General features: G+C 45.3%; 2 protein-coding genes across 2 annotated transcripts in view; one reads left to right on the top strand and one right to left on the bottom strand.

Moving 5' to 3' along the window:
* fyco1 (FYVE and coiled-coil domain autophagy adaptor 1) overlaps positions 1-21,715 on the top strand; it is a 201,563-nt gene that overhangs the window by 161,791 nt on the left and 18,057 nt on the right. The window contains exon 15 of the mRNA XM_033049213.1: positions 15,911-16,024. Within this exon, the coding sequence (XP_032905104.1) occupies positions 15,911-16,024 (114 nt within the window). The remainder of the gene's footprint in view (positions 1-15,910; positions 16,025-21,715) is intronic.
* LOC116990982 (C-C chemokine receptor type 7-like) lies at positions 8,046-9,783 on the bottom strand. The gene has a single exon (XM_033049226.1). The coding sequence runs from the start codon at positions 9,718-9,720 to the stop codon at positions 8,656-8,658; it is 1,065 nt and encodes a 354-aa protein (XP_032905117.1). The 5' UTR covers positions 9,721-9,783; the 3' UTR covers positions 8,046-8,655.

Below are 21,715 nucleotides of genomic sequence, written 5' to 3'. Positions count from 1 at the left end.
AACATGTAAGCGGAATGAAATAAATAGTAGAGACATGACTAGTACACAAATTAAAGACAGAATACAATTCAAAACACAATATGAGGCAATTCAAGCACAGATGAAAAGGGAGGGGGACGTGGGGCTAAGGATAGGCAGAGGTGAAGAGGTGGGTCTTGAGGCGGGACTGGAAGATGGTGAGGGACACGGAATTACGGATCAGTTGGGGGAGGGAGTTCCAGAGCCTGGGAGCTACCCTGGAGAAGGCTCTGTCCCCAAAACTGCGGAGGTTGGATTTGTGGATGGAGATCCGTGGTCACGTCGATCCGTCCTCGTGGCCTACCTGCGGGCTTGGAGCGCCGTTTCCTGGCGGGAACCGCCCAGCACCTCGGTCTCGGCGGCGGCACTGCATTGGAGCGCTGGAGCGGAGCGGAGCGGGCGATGCCTTGCCTGGGTCGCCGCGCTGGAGCGACGCGCTGGAGCTCTGGCGAGCTGGACCGCCGAGAGCAACAACTCCGGGCTGCGGGCTGCGGAGAGGTGGCGCCGACTTTGTCATCTGGAGCCTGGGAGCTCCTAACCGGCGCGGCCTTGTCGGCTTCGGCAGCTGCGGGCTCCAACCAGAAAGCGGCCGTTCCAAGTGGCCCAGCCGCCGAAAGGACTCTCCCGACGCCGGGGCAAGACCACCCGGTGAGAACGGCCAGGGACATCGGGCCTCCGTAGAGGCAATTGCGGTGGCCCCAATAGGCCTGACTTTGGGGTGAACATGGGGTGGGGACTGGACATTGTGCCTTCCCCCATAGTGCTATCCACTGTGGGGGGATGATTTTTTTTTTGTCTAACTGTAGTCTTGTAGGTCTGTGTCCAAGATGGCTGCCGTGAAGGGAGAGTGGACGCTGGCACGAATTGGTTGCCGCTGCTCTCTCTTCACACTGTGTTTTTGATTTTCTGTTTTTGGATTGAATTCTGTTTTTAATTTGTGTCTCTGTGATGTCTTTATTATTTGTTATATTCCGATTATATGTTATTCCGATTAAATGTCTATTATTGTTATGTCTGTATTCTTTCTTTATGTGCTGCACGGAGAGGACGCTGGCGCTGTTTGTTCGCCGCTTCTCCGTTTGCTATTGTCTGTTACTATTGTAAAGCGACTTTGAGTCTTAGAAAAGCGCTATAAAAATAAAATTTATTATTATTATTATTAGAGGAGACCGGCTGATGTGGATCTGAGGGACCGTGAGGGTTGGTAGGGGGAGAGGAGGTCAGTGAGGTATGGGGGGGCCAGATGGTGGAGGGCTTTGTAGGTGAGGACCAGGATTTTGTAGGCGATCCGGTGGGAGATGGGAAGCCAGTGAAGTTGTTTGAGGACTGGAGTGATGTGATGCCAGGATTTGGTGTGGGTGATGAGTCGGGCGGCTGCGTTCTGGACCAGTTGTAGTCGGTTGATGTAGGTGGAGCTGATGCCAAGGAGAAGTGAGTTGCAGTAGTCCAGTCGGGAGAAGATGAAGGCATGGATGAGTCTTTCAGCAGCGGGAGGTGTGAGAGGGTCTGATTTTGGCGATGTTGCGGAGATGAAAGAAGGAGGTTTTAATGACATGGCGGATGTGAGGCTCAAGGGAGAGGGTGGAATCAAAGATCACGCCAAGGTTGCGGGCCTGGGGAGATGGGGAGACAGTGGTGCCGTCGATGGTGAGAGTGGGGTTATTGATTTTGCTGAGTGTGGATTTGGAGCCTATGAGGAGGAATTCTGTTTTATCGCTGTTGAGTTTGAGGAAGTTATGTTGCATCCAGGTTTTTATAGCTGACAAACAGGAGTTGATATGGAAGAGGGGGGGGGGTTTTGGGGGGATTTGGTGCCGAGGTAGATCTGGGTGTCATCGGCGTAACAGTGGAAGTCCAGGTTGAAGTGGCGGAGTATCTGACCAAGGGGGAGGATGTAGATGATGAAGAGGAGGGGGCCGAGTACGGAGCCTTGGGGAACGCCTTGAGTGACTGTGGCTGTAGCAGAGCAGATGACGTTTGCTGTCCGGTGGGTGATGCCCGGTTAGGGTTAGGGTTGGGGTTAGGGAACACAGATGGGCTGTAAAATAGTCTTCCTTCAATGCATGGATTTTAAACATTAATATATTAAAATTAATACAACAAAATCAATTGCAAATGAAAAGATGTCTGAATCGTTCAGTTTTATATTGTATTGGTACGCTTCCAGAACCAAATTACCATCTCTAACTTTTCACAGGGATGGATTCAGTGAGTATAGTGTGAACTCCCCTCTCCCCTCCACCCCCCTCTTCCCCCCTCCTGCCACATCCCTCCTTCTCCACTCCCCACCCTTCTCCCTTCTCATTCCCCTCTACCCCTTCTTCCCTTCCCTTTCCTCCTCCCCGCTCCACTCTTCTCCCTCTTTTCCACTCCCCCCCTCCCCTCACATCCCCTTCTCCCACTCTCCCCCCCCCCCTCCCACTTTCCCCGACACCCCCCATTTGAGGACCCAGCCTGTGACAGCTAGATCCCACTAATAGTACTGCACAAAGTCTACTCCACATCTGCAGAAGGGTTTCGGCCCGAAACGTTGCCTTTTTCCTTCTCTCCATAGATGCTGTTGCACCCGCTGAGTTTCTCCAGCTTTTTTGTGTATCTTCTACTCCACATCATCTGTTTTAGTAACATTGGCTATGGGATCAATGCAGACTTTGCGAACAACACTCCCCACTTCTCTCCCCCCCTGCCTTGCTTCAAACTGGGTGGTGGGTATTTAGACTCGGTGCTGGAGCAGGTGGGTGGCACTGGTACATTGACAACATTGCCTGCACCCAGTTGAAAAGCTCGCTGCCTCTGGGAGTTTGGAGAGACCATTGGAAGAGAGATCTGCCTCTGGGACAACTCGTGACCAACAGTTTAGTGCAGAATATTGGGGGTTCGAGTCCAACCCCTGGGGCCCCTGTGTCACATTTAGTTCAGAGGTACAGTGCCCTTCGGCCCACCGAGTCCGCACCGACCAGCGATCCCCCGCACATTATCACACACGCGAGGGGCAATACCAAGCCTATCAACCTAGAGTTAGTGATAGGGTTACCTCCCGCACTCCAAAGGTTTGTATAAATCATCCCTGGCGTGTGTGGGATAGTGTGCAGGGGATTGCTGGTCGCAGGCTGGGTCCACAAATGGTGGGGCGTCGGGGAAAGTGAGGGGGGGGGGGGAGAAGGAGATGGGGGGGGGGGGGGGAGTGGAGAAGTGGAAGAAGAGTGGAGCGGGGAGGAAGAGGGGAGAAGGGAGGAAGAGGAGGGAAGGGAAGAAGCAGGCTCAGGCGTTCGACACCGCTGCAAATTGTTCTGTTGCTGTTGTTCCCTTAAAGGGCCTGTCCCACTTTGCGATTTTTTTCGGCGACTGCGGAACTTCAGTGACTCACGCCCTTTAAAACCATCACTGACACTCCGCAGTCGCCGATAAATCGCAATGTGGGACAGGCCCTTTAAGGGAACACCAACAACAGAACAATTTGTAGCAAGTGTCGAGTGCCAATCCGCTGCCTGAGCTGCTGGTTCACAAACAAGCAGCAATTCCACAGGGCAAGGCAGGGAACGAGGATAAGGCAGGAGCTCTCTGAGAAATGCCGGCACAGTTTGCATAAGGCCGTCTGCTGTCCACATAACCCAAGCTTTCCTTCGCTTGCCAAGCCGGGCAAAATGACACGGCTTTTAGGTTGACCGGCAGGACTTTAGGTGGCATTGGCAAACGGACAACCGTTAATTTCGAGCCCTGCCATGGTTATTAGTAATGGTATTGCAGGATAGTTGTTCTCGTTTGCTGTTGGGTTTTGGTTTGAAGAATACATTTTTTGTACGCAATCGAAAATATGTGCCTATATGAATCATGTACAGAAAATGGCAAAGTATCTGTTCTCTAACAGTCTTTGCAGTACTGAACAAGGACTTGTTTTGTTTAAGAAAGAACTGCAGATGCTGGAAAAATAGAAGGTAGGCAAAAATGCTGGAGAAACTCTGCGGGTGAGGCAGCATCCATAGACAGAAGGAATAGGCGACGTTTCGGGTCGAGATCCTTCTTCACACTGATGTCGGGGGGGCGGGGGAATCCTCTATATCCTGCAGCTATGCTCTAACTCCCCATCCCCCCCTACTCATAACACGGAGAGAATCCCCCTTGTCCTCACCTTCCACCCCATCAGCCGTCGCATACAACATATAGACCTCCAACATTTTCACCACCTTCAACGGGATCCCACCACTGGCCACATCTTCCCATCTCCCCTTTCTGCTTTCCGCTGAGAACATTCCCCCGGTAACTCCCTGGTCAATTTGTCCCTTCGGACCCAAACCACCCGCTCCCCGGGTACTTTCCCTTGCAGCTGCAGGAAATGCTACACTTGTCGCTTGACCTCCCCCCTCGACGCCATCCAAGGATCCAAGCAGTCTTTCCAGGTGTGGCAGAGGTTCACTCACCTGCACCTCCTCCAACCTCATCTGCTGTTCCAGGTGTCAACTTTTCTACATCGGCGAGACCGAGCGCAGGCTTGGCGATCACTTCGCCGAACACCTCCAGTCAGTTTGCACTAACCAAACTGATCTTCCAGTGGCTCAGCCCATCAACTCCCCTTCCCATTACGAATCTGACTTTTCTGTCCTGGGCCACCTCCATTGTCAGAGTGAGGCCTAGCGCAAATTGGAGGAACAGCACCTCATATTTCGCTTGGGTAGTTTACACCCCAGCAGTATAAACATCGACTTCTCTATTTTCAGATAGTCCTTGCTTTCTCCCTCCTTCCCCTCCCCCTTCTCAGCTCTCCCACAAGCCCACTGCCTCCGCATCTTCTTTTCTTTCCCTCCCCCTCCCCCGATATCAGTCTGAAGAAGGGTCTCGAACCGAAAGGTCGCCTATTCCTTCTCTCCATAGATTGAATTGAATACCTTTATTGTCATTCAGACCTTACGGTCTGAACGAAATTTCGTGCCTGCAGTCATACATACAATCATACAATAATAAACAACAATAAACACAAATTAACATCCACCACAGTGTATCCTCCAAGCACCTCCTCACTGTGGTGGAGGCAAAAATCTTAGGGTTACTGTCTCTTCCCTCCTCTTCTCCCTCTGCGCTGAGGCGATTCCCCACCGGGCGATGGTACAAACAATCCCGCGGCTCACCGAACCCCGCAAACATGCCGGTTCAAACACCGCGGTCCGGGGGTGGTCGAAGCTGCCGCCCTCCAGTCCAGCACACGCAGCCGCTGGCCCGCGGCTGAACCCCAGACTCAGGTCACCGCCGCCAGAACGCCGTCCCAGCCACCGGAGCACCGTTCCAGCCCCGAGCCGGATCGCCCTCACGTGAGTGCCGCTCCTCCCTCGGGCTGGGCCACTCCGACGGGAGCGCCGTTCTCCCTTGGGCTGTGCCACTCCGCCGGGAGTGCCGTTCTCCCTCGGGCTGGGCCACTCCGACGGGAGTGCCGTTCCTCCCTCGGGCTGGGCCACTCCGACGGGCCACAGCCCCTCACAGGAGAGTCTCTCAGCCCCTCGCCAGGCCGCTCTCACGAGAGCGCAGTTCCAGCCCCGGGCTGGGCCACCCTCACGGGAGCGAGCCCAGGGCGAGTCCTGTCAGCTGCCTCCAGAGTCCCGAGGTCGCCGGCTCCGCCATTAGGCCTCAGCGTAGACGGAGGCAGAGAAGGGGGAAACGACAAAAAGGTCTTGTTGTATCCCTTCGGGGGGATACGACAAAAAGATCGTATTCCCCCGAAGGGAGAGACAGCAAGCCCCGTTTCACCCCCCACCCCCCCCCCCCACATAAACACAACCTAAAAACCAAAAACGTAACTAGACAAAACGAAAAAAAACAACACAAAAAAGTAAAAGACAAACGGACTGCAGGCGAGCCGCAGCCGTTCCCAGCGCCACCGCTGCCTCACCCGCTGAGTTTCTCAAGGACTTGTTGTGCTTCCTAAAATTCAAGAACCAACGGAATCAGCATCTGCTTACCCACTTAAAGCAGAGGTTCTTCCATTGATCCTTGATTCTCTACCTGACTCACTCTCAAAGGTGTGTTGTCAAAATTCTAATGTTCATCTAAACCACTAGTCTGATCACCAGCCTGGCTTTTTTGTACAGTATGAAAATATGAAATGCTGTTTATATGGTTTATATCCATAAAACTGTGTCAAAATTCTAATGTTCATCTAAACCACTAGTCTGATCACCAGCCTGGCTTTTTTGTACAGTATGAAAATATGAAATGCTGTTTATATGGTTTATATCCATAAAACTATCAAAGAGGTCTGGATGCTGCAGAATGAAAGGATAAAAACACTTTGTGGACATGAAGGACTGCCTAAACATGTCATAGACCAGTGCCGTCAGCGCTGCTTCAAGCCGTCAATTTAATGCGGGGCTGAAGCTGAAATTCTGCCTTTGCAGTACTGCGCATGCGCAGCGCAAGTTTCTTGGTGGGTTTTTCAAATATGGATTGTCATTATTTTAAATGTATCTTAGGAAACAAAGAGAGAAGAATGGAGTTTGTGTACCAATAATGTGGTAGGTAAATTTCTTGATGCTATATGTTTTTAAATACTGTATTTCCCGGGGTGGGGGGAGAGCTCCTTTCACAGCGTTTGCATAGTCTGGCTCGGGGTAAAGTTGCGGGGACGGCAGAAGTGTTGAGAAGAAGGGGGTCGGGGATCATGCCAGTAACCCACTTGTGATGCTCCAGGCACGGAGCCACCGCATTGTGGCCGGGGAATTAGCTTGGGTGGCTGCGAGTGGCCGCCAGGACTGGACAGCCCCTTCTGCCAGCCCCTGCTCACCTCTGGCAGTGCTCTCCGTCTGAAAACCTCTCTCCTGCCGCTCGCCAGCCTCACTCATGTCAGCCGCTTCCCGCAAATCCTTAAATTCCAACAGCGCATTCAAGGGACCTATTGAGGTTACTCGGCTGTGGGAATTTAAGGATTTGAGGGAAGCGTCTGACATGAGCGAAGGTGAGAGATGTTCAGACGGAGAGCACTGCCAGAGGTGAGCGGGCTGGCAGAAGGCGCTGAAGTGGCAGCCAGTTCTGCTGTCCAGTCCCAGCGGCTGCTCGCATCCACCCGATCTGCTTCCCTCCCTGGAAGTGGCGGCCAGTTCTGCTGTTCGTGCCCGGAGCACCATCTCTCCACCTGCCTTCATCGTCCATCCCCCACCCATTCAGTAATTAAAAAATGAAGGAGATTTGGAAGCCTTGGGCAAATTGAATTGTTATTTATTTTTATTTTTTATTTTTACGGAGAGGAGAACAATCTGTGCATGCGCGGTTTAAGATTTTTTCAGTTCCATTAGTTTCTGCATAAAAAAGATAAGCATAGTAAACCAATCAACGTTCATAAAAAATAAACTAGTTAGTTCAGATTCAGATTCAAATTCAACTTTAATTGTGCAGTGTACAGTACAGAGACAATGAAATGCAGTTAGCATCTCCCTGGAAGAGCGACATAGAATATGAGCAATAAATAAGTGTATTTACATGCATACAGTCATAGTGTTTTTCCTGGTGGGAGGAGTATCCGGGGGGGGGGGGGGGGGGGGAGGGGGGGGTGATTGGCAGTCACCGAGCTACATTATGAGTAGTGTAACAGCCGCAGGGAAGAAGCTGTTCGGCAACGGAGAGACGTGTAGCGCCTCCCGGATTGTAGGAGGGTAAACAGTCTATGGTTGGGGTGAGAGCAGTCCTTGGTGATGCTGAGCGCCCTTCGCAGACAACGCTTGCTTTGGTCAGACTCAATGGAGGGGAGCGAGGAACCGGTGATGCGTTGGGCAATTTTCACCACCCTCTGCAGTGCTTTCCGGTCGGAGACAGAGCAGTTGCCATACCATACTGTGATACAGTTGGTAAGGATGCTCTCGATGGTGCAGCGGTAGAAGTTCACCAGAATCTGAGGAGATAGATGGACCTTCTCCAGTCTCCTCAGGAAGAAGAGATGCTGGTGAGCCTTCTTGACCAGAGTTAAGATATTGTGGGTCCAAGAGAGGTCATCGGAGATGTTGACCCCCAGGAACCTGAAGCTGGAAACACGTTCCACCTCCGTCCCGTTAATGTGGATGGTGGTTCCTGAAGTCTACAATGAGCTCCTTTGTCTTCTTGGAGTTAAGGGCCAGGTTGTTGTCAGCGCACCATGTTGCTAGGTTCAAAAGTGATTGATAGCTTCACTGTATCGGAAGCACCTTCATAGATTGCACACATTGCGCGATTTTGCACATTCTCAAATCACATACTCAATCAATAGTTTTTTATTGGTTAGAAATGCTGCCTGTCCCGCTGAGTCACTCCAGCATTTTGTGTCTATCTTTGTTTTAAACCAGCATCTGCAGTTCTTTCCTACACAATTGTTTTTTATTCTTGCCTTCTTTCAAGATCTACATTTGTACCAATTAATCAATAAGAAGACAACATGAATATTGAACAATATTGTCAAATATTTAATGATACAATTTATGCATATATTTAAAAATATTTTATACTTGAAAATGTGTATGCTTGTAGATACAGAATAGAATTTGATGCTGTATGACATTCAGTCTTATTCTTTAATTTGAATTAGAAAATGCCCACCATTTACAGCAGAAGATTAAGAAATCACGTACAATTCTGATGCTGATTCCTTTGATGTACATGTAAATATCCCGATGCACCATGTATTTTCTATAAAGGGTGAAAACTTGTTGTTTCAGAGATTCCTGATTTTTGTTGTGATGTCTCGCATTCAGTTTTCAGACACCCCACCAATAGTCTTTGACTTATACATCCAGCATCTTTTAAAATCTTTAAGAGGTTGTTTCTAAACTTCACTCCAAGAAATACATATAAAATAGGATTGAGGCTGCAGTGTACATAGGCAATGCTCTCTGTTATGATAATTGCATAGTTTCTATTTAGCTTGTATTCACAACTCATGCTTTCATTACTTATGATCGATAGAGTTTGCATTAAGAGTATAACATTAAATGGCAGTTCACAAATCATAAATACAATGACAACTGCAACTATAATCTTTAATGATTTATTCTTCTGAAAGCCCTTAACTTGGAGTAGAGTTTTTGCAATGATTGAATAGCAAATAATCATTGTCACACAGGGGATCAAAAATCCCACAACCATCTGCAATACATGGACTCCTACCATGATGATATCTGAATTAGGAGGGTATACCATAGTACAAATAACTTTGTCAGGCATATCAAATGCTTCACTTAATATAAATTCTGGAAGGGCCAGCATGATTGCAAGCACCCAAACCCCTGCACAAACTATCTTACTATGAAATATTTTCATTTTACTCTTAAGCATTTTTGTTGACTGAACAATCAAATTGTACCTGTTGACACTTACACAGGCAAGAGTTAACATACAGCTGTAGAAATTGACTGTGTACACACCATTCATAATTTTGCACATAGAAGTTCCAAATATCCATTCATTATATGCATCGATTGCCCAGAATGGCAGGGTGCAAAGGAAGATTAAATCAGCGATCGCTAGATTCATCACGTAGACATCTGTCATGGTCTTCTGCTTCACATAAAGGACATATGTCACAATGACCAACAAATTGCCCAGAAGCCCTGTCACAAATATTACTGCATATAAACTGGGCATGAAAAGCCTACCAAAGTTTCTGACACCTGATGTTTCACAGGCTGTTGAAAAAAGTGAAGGATCCAGGAAGGCAAAATCCCAACTATCATTGGTGGTGACTGAAGTCTCCATAATGGGTAACTAAAAATAAAACAACTGATAATTAATAAAGAGTAGATTTTAAGTAAAATAAATTAAACATGATTTTAAACCTTGCATCTGCTATTTACAATTGTAGCTGTGCTACAATTAATAGTTGCAAAGCAAACATGATACTTCAACAAAAACAGAAGGTATGGTTTACATACTGAAGAGAGTTTTTACCTGGGTCACTTATGTTCTCACTGCACCGTCACCACAACCTGCTTTCTGAGCATGTACTTGGTTGTGAAACAGAAATCATTGTCGCATCTGGAAAAAGGAAGTAATATTCCTCTGTTCTCAGTTAAATGCTGACATATGGTAAATAACATAGTTTGAGACGAAGAAAAATATTCTTGGCACTGAAAGATCTTATTTCTAGTCACTCAGTTGGGTGGAGAAATTTTAAACATATGACTAAAAGATTAAAAGTTAATTTGTTTAAACTTTCTCCACCTAATTGCATGCCGTTAATTTCTCTGAAAACATTATTGCATATGTTACATCCTCATAAAAATGTACATTTGTACATTAAAATAGTGCATTTTTAAATCTATTCTGCTATTTAAGTACAGAATACAGTGATTCTAGTTGAGTTTAGTTTAGAGGGACAATGTGTAAACAGACCCTCCGGCCCACCAAGATCTCGCAGACCACGATCACCCGTATTCTACACACTAGGGACAATTAATAGGAGATAATTAAACTTCAAACCTAAATGTCTTCGGAATGTGGGAGGCACCCAAACAAAACCCACGCAGTCACAGGGAGAACATACAGACAGCACCCATGGTCATGATCGAACCCGGGTCTCTGGCACTGTAAGGCAGCAACTTTACTGCTGCGTGCGTCACTGCGCCACCCAAAAATTAATTTGTGAGTGTAAATGGTTAATTATAAAAGTTTATAACACAGAAGATGGCATTCTCCCCATGGGAAAATATGATTAAAGCTAATCCCTCTACCCTGCTAGCTTTAAAACTGCTCATTGGGGTTCTTCTTCAGTGTGATAAGGTTTCTGCCCGAAGCACTCATTCAAGGCAGTAAGTTTCCAACCCCGCATCATTGATTCCATTAAAAAAAGTGGTCCTGTGCCCCCTAATTATTGAACATGTACCAAGGAGAATTAGTCCTTGTTGCTCACCCTTGGTAGGCTTCTCATAGTTAAGCCCCAGTCCCACTTACGTGTCCTTGGCACGCTAATTACGCAACCTCATGGTCGCTTTTAGGCGCGAAGGTCGCGTGTGACTTCATGCGCCCGCACAGTCGTCTGGAGCGCGTGACGTCATTTGAAGATGGACACAAAATGCAGGAGTAAATCAGTGGGACTGGCAGCATCTCTGGAGAGAAGCAATAGATGATGTTTCGGGTCGAGACTCTTGTTCAGTCTGAAAGAAGGGTCTTGACACGAAAGGTCATCCATTCCTTCTTTCCAGAGATGCAGCCGGTCCCGCTGAGTTACTCCAGCATTTTGTGTCTATCTTCAATTTTCTAGGCCCCGCTCTGGGAGTAGGAGTGGGGGCGGATCCGGACCGCAACAGCCGTGAGCCCCAGGCTGAGTTCGACGATCGTTTGCCTGCTTCAGCTGCTGTTGGAGGTGAGACGTTGCGTTGCACCAGGGTCTTGGGCCTGTCCCACTGTGGCCGTCAGTTACGCGACAGGCCGGTGGCGCGTGAAGATTTAGTGCAGGACGAAATCCACACTCCACGCGCGAAGATTTCGTTCGCTACAAAATTTCGGAGCGCCGCGCGATACCGCGCACAACTCCATATCCCTCCGCGCTTCTCAGTGGGACCGGCCCCGCGCGGCCACACGATGCCCGTGCGCTTCGACGCGACGACGAGGTCGCGTAATTTGCGTGCCAAGGATACGTAAGTGGGACAGGGCCTATAGATGCATCTGTGTTTGGGGGCATCACCTTGTTGGTCGGCCTCAGGACATCAGTATTAAACTGAGAATAGCAGAAATGAATGAACAGTAGTCACTGCATTGGAGGAGCAGTCCCCAAAACAATATGTGTTTAAAGTGAATTAAGGGAAATAGGTCCCAAAAAAAGGGCAGACAAAAAAGATCAGTCTGAAGCAAGGATACTACCCAAAATGTCACCTATCCATGTTTTCCATGGATGCTGCCTGACTTGTTGAGGTATTCCAGCCTTTTTTTGCGAACTGGCATCTGCAGTTCTTTGTTTCTATGTCTGGAAATAGCTCCATGTTGGTTGAAGGGCTACAGGGCACAGCAATTGGTAGTGGGAGTGGCAGAGGGAGTTGGTCTAGGTATGTTGTGAGTGGTGTACATGCACTAGAAAAATTGTGCAGTGAGTTCTCATTACAAAGGATGCTGGTTGAGATTGGGTGTGTGTATTTGTAATAAATGTGGCCAGAGCAGCCTGCATGATTTGAATTTGAAGCCTGGGACAGTACTCCACCTTCAGGTAACAATACTTAGAGCACTTAGCGTGTCAAATGTGACTGCATTACACTTTATTCTGAGTAGCTGAATCACAGTTAGGTCAGTGCCACTACATTTAGGGGCAAACAAAATTTACATCTCAAGGCATCAAACAGGTATTATTTAACATATAAATGACCTATTGTTTTACTTTTGGCTCATAAGTTTTTTACTTTCTGTATATTGTAGGAGAATTAATTAATCATTTTGTACTCAAAGGAAGGAGATTTGCCATCCAATTTTAGGCCCATTATACTGTCTACCATGGATGTATTCAGTACCATTGAAATAGAGAGCAGATTCAGCTATACAAGTTTAAAGTGGCCATTAGCAGAGCTTTGTGCTAAAAAAATGACACCTTTAATGTCAAATCAGCATTAACATCTGCCTACTCCACATTGTATTAGCTTTGTTTACAATAGCTGTATACATATTGTGCTGTCACAACAGGATGCCCATATATTGGTCTCTGCTTTGGAAAATAAGGGGTTTGGCACAGTGGCACAGCCGTAGAGTTGCTGCCTAATGTAAGTAAAACCAATGAATTGATTGTGCACTTTGGAAGAGGAAGGATGAAGACCCACCATCCTGTTTATATCAGTGGTGAAGAGAGTCAAAAACTTCAAATTCCTGGGCGTGCATATTTCCGAAGATCTTTCCTGGACCTATCACACAGATGCAATTATAAATAAAGCACATCAATGCCTCTACTTTCTGAGAAGATTACAGAGATTCGGTATGTCAAAGAGGATTTTGAACTTCTACAGGTGTACAGTAGAGAGCATATTGACTGGTTGCATCATGGCTTGGTTCAGCAACTTGACCGTCCAGAAGGGGAAAAGACTGCAAAAAAATTGTGAACACTGTCCAGTCCATCACCGCCTCTGACCTCCCATTCATCGAAAGGGATTTATCGGAGTAGCTGCCTCAAAATGGCAGCCAGCATCATCAGAGACCCACACCATCCTGGACACACACTCAAATAAAATCTCAAATAAGCTCTGACACTACAATTGTTTATTTTTTGTGTATGTGTATATATATATAAATATCCTCATAACTATAAGACTCTGATCTTGGACGTGGATGTGTGTGTGCGCCTATTTATTTATTTGTGTGTGATGACATCTACTCGAAGAAACGACGCGCTAACGGGAAATTTTTACATGTTCCGGTAGAGATTTACCCCCCTGGAGTCAAGAATTGGCTTACCTAAAAATGTTGTGCTTTATTTCTTGAGTTATCAAAAAAAATGTTCACAAATCCGATCCAACTTTCAATTCAAAACGGCTGTTTTTTTTGGGGGGGGTTTTCGCTGATGATATGACAATGGATCTGCCTGCCGTCTGCTCGCGCTGCGACTAACGTCACCTCCCACCCCTCCCTCCTCCCCCCGTTTTTCAAAAGTCGTCCTGTCCGAACTCCGAGAAGCTTGGTCGACCACGCATGCTCCGCGCCTTGGCTCGGGTGTATCCCGAGAAATCCCGAGAGCTGCCGAGAGCTTTGGTCGACCGCAGTGTTGCCCGAGAACGGCGGGCAATGGTGTTCCAGGAACCTCCGTGAGCTCTGCCGCGCCCCCCTGCAAGCTGGCGCGACTCCCCCCACGCCGAGCTTGCCGCCCTCTCCTCGCTCTCCTCCCATCCTCTCTCTCCCCTCTCCATCCTCTCCCCCCATCTCTCTCCCCCCCTCCTCTCTCCCCCCCTCCGCTCCGTCTCTCTCTCCCCCCCCCCCGCCTCCTCCCCCCTCCCCTCTCTCTCTCCCCCCCTCTCACTTTTCAGCTCCCCTGAGCACAGACCACTGCTGCCAAATTCTCCCAGAATGGTGCTGAGTTCTCTATGGCTCTGTGAGCCTTAGTTTACAGTGACCTAACTTATATTGTGCCAAACTCAAGACTTTACCTCCCCTAATATTGAGTGCTGCCACACCAGAGTAGTATTTTTATTTATCTCAAACCCTCATCCTGCCCAGATCACATAATCTTCTTTGGCCTCAGATCTTATACAGCTTTCTTCAACTTTCTCTGAACTGAACTATACCCCACAGCCAGTCAAACAGCTAATTTCCATCTATACTCCCCAAATCACTCACACGCACGCACATGCAGCGATTGAGATATCCCTGAATGTATGTGCCACATAAACTAATTGGAAGAGAGGTGTGTGTATATGGTGGTATATACATACTTATTGATGGTATCTAGCAGCAAGAGTGAAAATACAAAACATGAGAGAAACAGAAACTGAATATAGACTAAAATAGATACAGGGCAACAGAGCAACCGTGGAGTGGAAAGCAGCTGAGACGGGGTTTCAGAAAGGGAATGTTAAAATATATATCTCCACAAGTAGTGTGAAAGTTGTATATGTAATTTATTTAAAAAATTTTGGTGGTGCTTCTGATGTCAGAATTTACTGAATTTACATGGTTGAATTTACTGAAAATTGTTTCAACAAAGGAATGAGTACATTTATTCTTATCATTAAAAACTATCACTTAGAGACAGCTCTCAGGACCACTTCTTTGGATATAGCTGTCTGTTTCAAGGGTGCGGAATACATCTGTGGTAGCGAGTATAATGGACCTAAAATTGAATGTCAAATGTTTGCAGGAAACATGTTCCCGATGTTGGGGGAGTCCAGAACCAGGGGCCACAGTTTAAGAATAAGGGGTAGGCCATTTAGAACTGAGATGAGGAAAAGCCTTTTCACACAGAGAGTGGTGAATTTGTGGAATTCTCTGCCACAGAAGGCAGCGGAGGCCGATTCACTGGATGATTTCAAATGAGAGTTAGAACTCTTAGGACTAGCGGATCAAGGGATATGGGGAGAAGGCAGGAACGGGGTACTGTTTGTGGATGATCAGCCATGATCACATTGAATGGCGGTGCTGGCTCGAAGGGCCAAATGGCCTACTCCTGCACCTATTGTCTGCGTATCTATTGAGTACAAAATAGGTGCTTAATCCCCCGATTAAATACATTAAATTCTTAAAAATAAATAAAAACTTATTATGAGCTAAAGGTATCAAAAAAGTAGGCATGAGGCCACACATGTGTCACAAATGTATCTCTTTATCATTTAGGTTCAACCGAGAATCACAACTCAGTCAAGTTGAGTTTATTGTCATATGCTCAAGTATGTTTAGGAATATTGAAAAATCTTGCTTGAGCCAGCATTATAGGCACATAGACATGCAAACATAACAAAATAAATTATGTAACTTGTAAAGGTTCTCATACTTGAATTGCATGTTACTATAAACCCTGTATCCAGGATTTTGTTTATGTACCTTGAAGGACCTACTCCAAACTCAAAACAACTTGTGACTGCAAATTTGGTTGACTTATTGATAAAGCTCCAAGAATATATATAATCACCATTGATCAATTTGGTGATTGAGCTGTTGTTTATTTTTGCCTTTTTCTATTTGATGTCCCCAGTTTGGCACTATTAGTGCCACACTAAATTGGAGTGTTTGCAGCAAGTAGAACACTTTTTGATGCATCGTGCACTTAATTTCCATGGTAAAGTTTTGTAACCAAACAAACGTTTCCAATTGTTTCATATGAGTAGAGGTCAGAATTGTGGCAACAATCATAATGCATAAAAGAAAGAACTCTGATTTATCAATTATTAGGATTAGTGTTTATACATAATTGCATTTTGAAACATATATATATTCACATGACTAAAGATATTGTACATCTAAATATATGAATTCACATTTTCAGAAGTTCAGCTTGTGATGCACCATCAGTAGAGAGTCCAAGAATGCCAACGGAAGATGAATTCAATCAACCTATGCAAGACGCAGAGATTAATTTGTTAAAAAGTGGTGAACTAACGTGAGTATCATATCAAAGCTTTCTAGGTAAATTGGAAGATAGAAATTTCCGGGACCCAGAAAATATTATTGCAACACATCTGGTTAGCTCCTACCTGAAAAAAATGTTTAATATCCAAATCTTTATTTTTTCTCTCTTAGTCAGCAAATGAGCATATAAATCTTCTGATACTGTCAACACCTTTGCACTCCTTGGTTCTTGACCTTTCTTCAGAATTGGAATTTTTTAAAAAATTAAATTAATTATTAGATGCAGAGATTAAGGTTAGGAGGCGTGAGAACACAAGGGTATATTTGCAAAACGGCTGAAGGTAAGAGAGATTAAATGGCAAATTAAGTGACCCCGCAGGGAGAAGAAAAGGTGGTAGAGGGATCAGTGAATAAGAAAAGGTCAGTTTGGAGGAATATAAATGGGAAACCAGATCGATTATCTTAAATTACCAGAAAGAAAAAACTGAATACTGAAACCATGAAGTGTAAGTACTGATAAATGTGCCTGAAACCATTTGATTAATTGTTGAAAATCTAAAAATCTAGATTATTCTTCAAATTGACATTGAGATTTGTAGGAATGGGCTGAAGACAGAGAGGTCAACATGGCAGTGGTGGGTGAAGAATTGAAATAAAATACAGTAAGAAGCATGAGATAATGCTTGATGTTTAAAATAAAGTATTTCTCAAACACCTCATCGAATCTCTGTTAAGTTCCCTTAATGTAGAAGAGACCACATAGAGAGCAGGGAAAATGAACAAAATTGCAAAAACAATTTAATGTAGGAAGACACAAGAAACTGCACAAATGTACATTAATTAACCTTGTACTTCAGTTATAGCTTCCCCTCTGGATCCTCAACAGTGCTTATTCCATTTGTTGCATTTATACTTTTACATAATCTACCCAGCCTTGGTATTCAGTTTGTTTTACTGACTTATCAATGTGATTCTCAATGATATCTCCCCATCCTACTAATTGTTCCAACCTCAAAGTCTTTCAGTTCCTAAACTGTTGAAGTACAATGTATAAATTGGCCTTGAAAAGCTTCCCTTTGCATTAGATCTGCACTGGTCATTTTTTGCATCTCCCAAGGATCGTGAGGCCTCAATTCCAAGACTATCCTATGAAATTAGCAGGCTCAAAGCGGAGGCTTGATCTCCAATGATTAAAGACATATAAAATCAAAAAAATGTAGCTAAAGTTATTTTTTTAATGATAGTTGGGGCTTTGCCATATAAGGGACCAGATATAAGAAGTAGACTAGCCTGCTGGGTCAGTACATGGTGAGTGGAATAATAGAGTGAAAGGTGAGATGTGCTGCATAACCGCAGCCCAATATCTATTTGATAATTCTCTTAACAATTGATCTTCTGATATGATAAACCTTATTAATATTGTAAAAGGTTTCTTGGGTTTGTGGAATTTCACTGAAATCAATTTCCTTCAAAACTATCCCCATCAATTATAGCATTTATTAGAATTTAATCTATGATATTGCGTAAGGCTTCATGAGGTTGATTAATATTACAATAAATGTTTGTGGGTGCACATTTAGTTTTGGCTTTCTTCATTATATATTTCGAAATGACCAGGCACAAAGTTGACTGCAAGTTTGTAAATCTGGAATAGCAGATTCTTGCCATCAATGATGACATTTTCACACATCAAGATGATGTGTGCCTCCCTGGTGCCAGAGTCTAGACTGTCTCAGAGTGGTTGCAGAACATTCTCAAGGGGGAGGTTGAGTAGCCAGAGGTAGTTGTGCACATTGGTACCAATGACATAGGTAGGAAGAGGAACAAGGTCCTCTGAAATTAATATAGGGAGTTTTTATAGGGTTAAAAAGCAGGACCTAATGTGCGATAATCTCTGGATTAATCCCAGTGCCACATGCTAGTGAGGAAAGGAATAGAAGGTTATTCTGAGAAAGGGTTCTGACCCAAAAGGTCACCTGCTCCTTTTCTCCAGAGCTGCTGCCTGACCCGCTGAGTTACTCCAGCATTTTTGTATATCTTCGGTGTAACGGCTATTACCGTAATTCTCCGAGTTCGAGTCAAGGGGAGGGCTCGGGAGAGTTCGTGAGTAACTCAGGAAAAGTGAGGCAGGGCCTTTACAGCGAATGTAGCACCGCAGACCCGGGTTCGATCCTGACTATGGGTGCTGTCTGTACGGAATTTGTACGTTCTCCCCGTGGGTTTTCTATGAGATCTTCAGTTTCCTCCCACACTCCAAAGACGTACAGGTTAAAATGTAAAAATTGTCCCTAGTGGGTGTAGGATAGTGTTAGTGTGCGGATATCGCTGGTCGGCGCGGACCCGGTGGGCCGAAGGGCCTGTTTCCGCGCTGTATCTCTAAACTAAAAAAAAAACTAAACTAAACCAACATCTGCAGTTTCTTATTACACAGAAAGATAGTTCAGATGAATACGTGGTTGAGGAGCCCATCTTTTCTTAAGCCCTCACAAATCTTGGTGCGAATGTGAATAACTGGATATAGATACACATAACTGTAAATAGCAGATCAACATCCCAGGAAGTGCATGATGCTGGCATTCTATAAATGAAGTCATACGGCACTGAAATGGGCATAACGCGTCCATGCCGACCGAGATCACCCATCTATGCCAGTCCCATTAGCCCTCATTTAGTCATCATCCCTCTAAACTTTTCCTACCCATGTACCCATGTACCTGTCCAACTGTCCAGTGCTGTTATAGTACCTGCCTCAATTAGTTTGTCTGGCAGCTCATTCCATATACCCATTGTGAAAAAAAATGCCCCGCAGGTTTCTATTAAATCTTTCCCAACTCACCTTAAACCTATAACCTTTAATTCTTGATTCCGTATCCTACGACAGTCTGAAAATGTATAAAGCAGAATTAATGTTTTGCACCTATTAACAAATTACATCTATTAATAACCTGAAAATAATATTTGATATGTGGGAAAGAACTACAGATGTTGGTTTAGATAGACACAAAATGCTGGAGTAACTCAGCGGTACTGGCAGCATCCCAGCAGAGAAGGAATGGGTGGCGTTTTGGGTCGAGACCCTTCTGTCTGAAGATGAAGAATATTTGACGTCTCTTTGACAATTGTCAATAGAGTCATCGTCATAGAACTATCCAGCACTGGGACCGATGCCTCATCTGAAACCTATGGTTCTTAATTCCCCTACTCTGGGTAAAAGACTCTGTGCATTCAACCTACCTATTACACCTTTTTAAGATCACCCCTCATCCTCCTGCACTCCAAGGAGTAGTTAGAGCCTGTCCAACCTCTTCCTAAAGCTCAGGCCCTCAAGTCCTGGCAACATCATTGTAAATCTTCTCTACACTCTTTCCACCTTAACAACATCCCTCCTATGGAAGGGCAACCAAAACTGAATGCCATACTCCAATGTCTTTTACAACTGTAACATGACATTCCACCCCAGAATTAGAACTTTAACTTGTAGACCAACCCTGTCCTTATCCATAACTATTCTAAATCTAATAGAACTCTGATCGCTGGTCTCTAGTTTAGAATCCTCTGTCCAGGGGATAAGTCTGTGTTTGTCTGTTCATTTGTTCCAGTGAAGGTGTTGTGTATACAGCAGCCAGCCAACAGTCACTTGTCTTTTTATTTTTGTTTTCACTTTTAATTTCAAGTTTTTGTGTACCTTGTGTGTTGTGACTGTCGGCAGACCAATTTCCGTATCGGGGATGAATAAAATTTATCGTATCGTATCCAAAGGTTCAGCCACTGAAACTCAGTCACTTTCCCAGTCCAATTCCCTAAGAGTAGGTCAAGCTTTGTGTCCTTGACGGGCCTTCTACATATTGCCTGAGGAAACTTTCCTGAACACTCTTAGATGGGATGATAAATTTCACTCCATCTAAGCCCTTTGTACGAGGATAGACTCATTCTATATTCAGAAATATATTTTGTATTCTCCCTGCTCCCATCTAGCATAAGATACAAAAACTTGAAAAGATGTACCACCAGATCTAGAACAGCTTCTTCCCCACTGTTATCTTCTAAATGGTCCTTCCACATGCTAGGATATAGTCCCAATCTTCCAACCTACCTCAGTCTTTTTCTCTGGAACTGTTACGCTACGATGCTGAAGAACTATATTCTGCATTCTGGTATTTTTCTCTACCTGTTGTACTTCTGTATGGTTTGATTGTATTCATGTACAGTACCTGATTTGGTTGGATAGCGCACAAATAAAAGCTTTTCACTGCATTTTGGTCTACATGACAATAATTAACCAATATCATTCCTGGGATGGCAGGACTTTCATATGAAGAAAGACTGGATAGACTCGGCTTGTACTCGCTAGAATTTAGAAGATTGAGGGGGGATCTTATAGAAACTTACAAAATTCTTAAGGGGTTGGACAGGCTGGATGCAGGAAGATTATTCCCGATGTTGGGGAAGTCCAGAACTAGGGGTCACAGTTTAAGGATAAGAGGGAAGTCTTAGGACCAAGATGAGAAAATCATTTTTTACACAGAGAGTGGTGAATCTGTGGAATTCTCTGCCACAGAAGGTAGTTGAGGCCAGTTCATTGGCTATATTTAAGAGGGAGTTAGATGTGGCCCTTGTGGTTAAAAGGATCAGGAGGTATGGAGAGAAGGCAGGGATGGGATACTGAGTTGGATGATCAGCCATGATCATATCGAATGGCGGTGCAGGCTCGAAGGGCCGAATGGCCTACTCCTCCACCTATTTTCTATGTTTCTATCAAGTTAAAATCCCTTACCATGACACCTCTATTAGTTCTTGCAGCTATCTGCATTCTCCAGATATATTTGCTCCTCTACTTACCGTTGATTATTTGAAGGCCTATATATAGTACAATCCCATGAGGGTGATCATCCCCTTTTCATTTCTCAGCTCAACCCATATAGCTTCACTGGACGATCCTTCAGCAATCCCATCTCAAACTACTGCCTTGATGTTCTCCTTAATCAATAAAGCAACCTCCTCCCCCACCCCTCCCCCCTCCTCTTCAACCACCACCTCTATCTCACCTACCCATGCTCTGAGAGGTGTTGCATTTTGGGAAGTCTAACCTGGGCAGGACCTACACAGTGAATGGTAGGGCTCTGGGGAGTGTTGTCAAGCAGAGGGATCTAGTAGTGCAGGTGCATGGTCCCTTGAAGGTGGAGTCGCAGGTAGATAGGATGGTCAAAAAGGCTTTTGGCACATTGGCCTTCATTAGTCAGAATATTTGGTATAGACGTTGGGAGGTCATGTTGCAGTTGTATAAGACATTGGTGAGGCTGCATTGAGAGTATTGTGTTCAGTTCTGGGCACCGTGTTATCGGAAAGATGTTGTCAAGCTGGAAGATAAAGAGAAGATTTATAAAGATGTTGCCAGGGCTAGAGGGTCTGAACTATAGGGAGAGGTTGAGTAGGCTGGGACTCTATTCGTTGGAGCACAGGAGGATAGACAATAGACAATAGGTGCACAGGAGGATAGACAATAGATGCCTCACCTGAACGTACACCTTTTCTCCCATCCCCCTCCCCTTCCACCAACATTCTCTCTAGTTTCACTTTTAGACAATAGACAATAGGTGCAGGAGTAGGCTATTCGGCCCCTCGAGCCAGCACCGCCATTCAATGTGATCATGGCTGATCATTCACAATCAGTACCCCGATCCTGCCTTCTCCCCATATCCCTTCACTATCTTTAATAGCTCTA

Source organism: Amblyraja radiata, chromosome 2 (genome assembly GCF_010909765.2).
Source record: "Amblyraja radiata isolate CabotCenter1 chromosome 2, sAmbRad1.1.pri, whole genome shotgun sequence".
Taxonomy (NCBI): domain Eukaryota; kingdom Metazoa; phylum Chordata; class Chondrichthyes; order Rajiformes; family Rajidae; genus Amblyraja; species Amblyraja radiata.
Note: the sequence above shows the minus strand (reverse complement) of the source record. Positions and strands in the feature narration are given on the sequence as shown.

Coding starts and splice junctions, on each gene's coding strand:
- LOC116990982 (XM_033049226.1), bottom strand. CDS start 9,720: ATGGAGACTTCAGTCACCACCAATGATAGTTGGGATTTTGCCTTCCTG.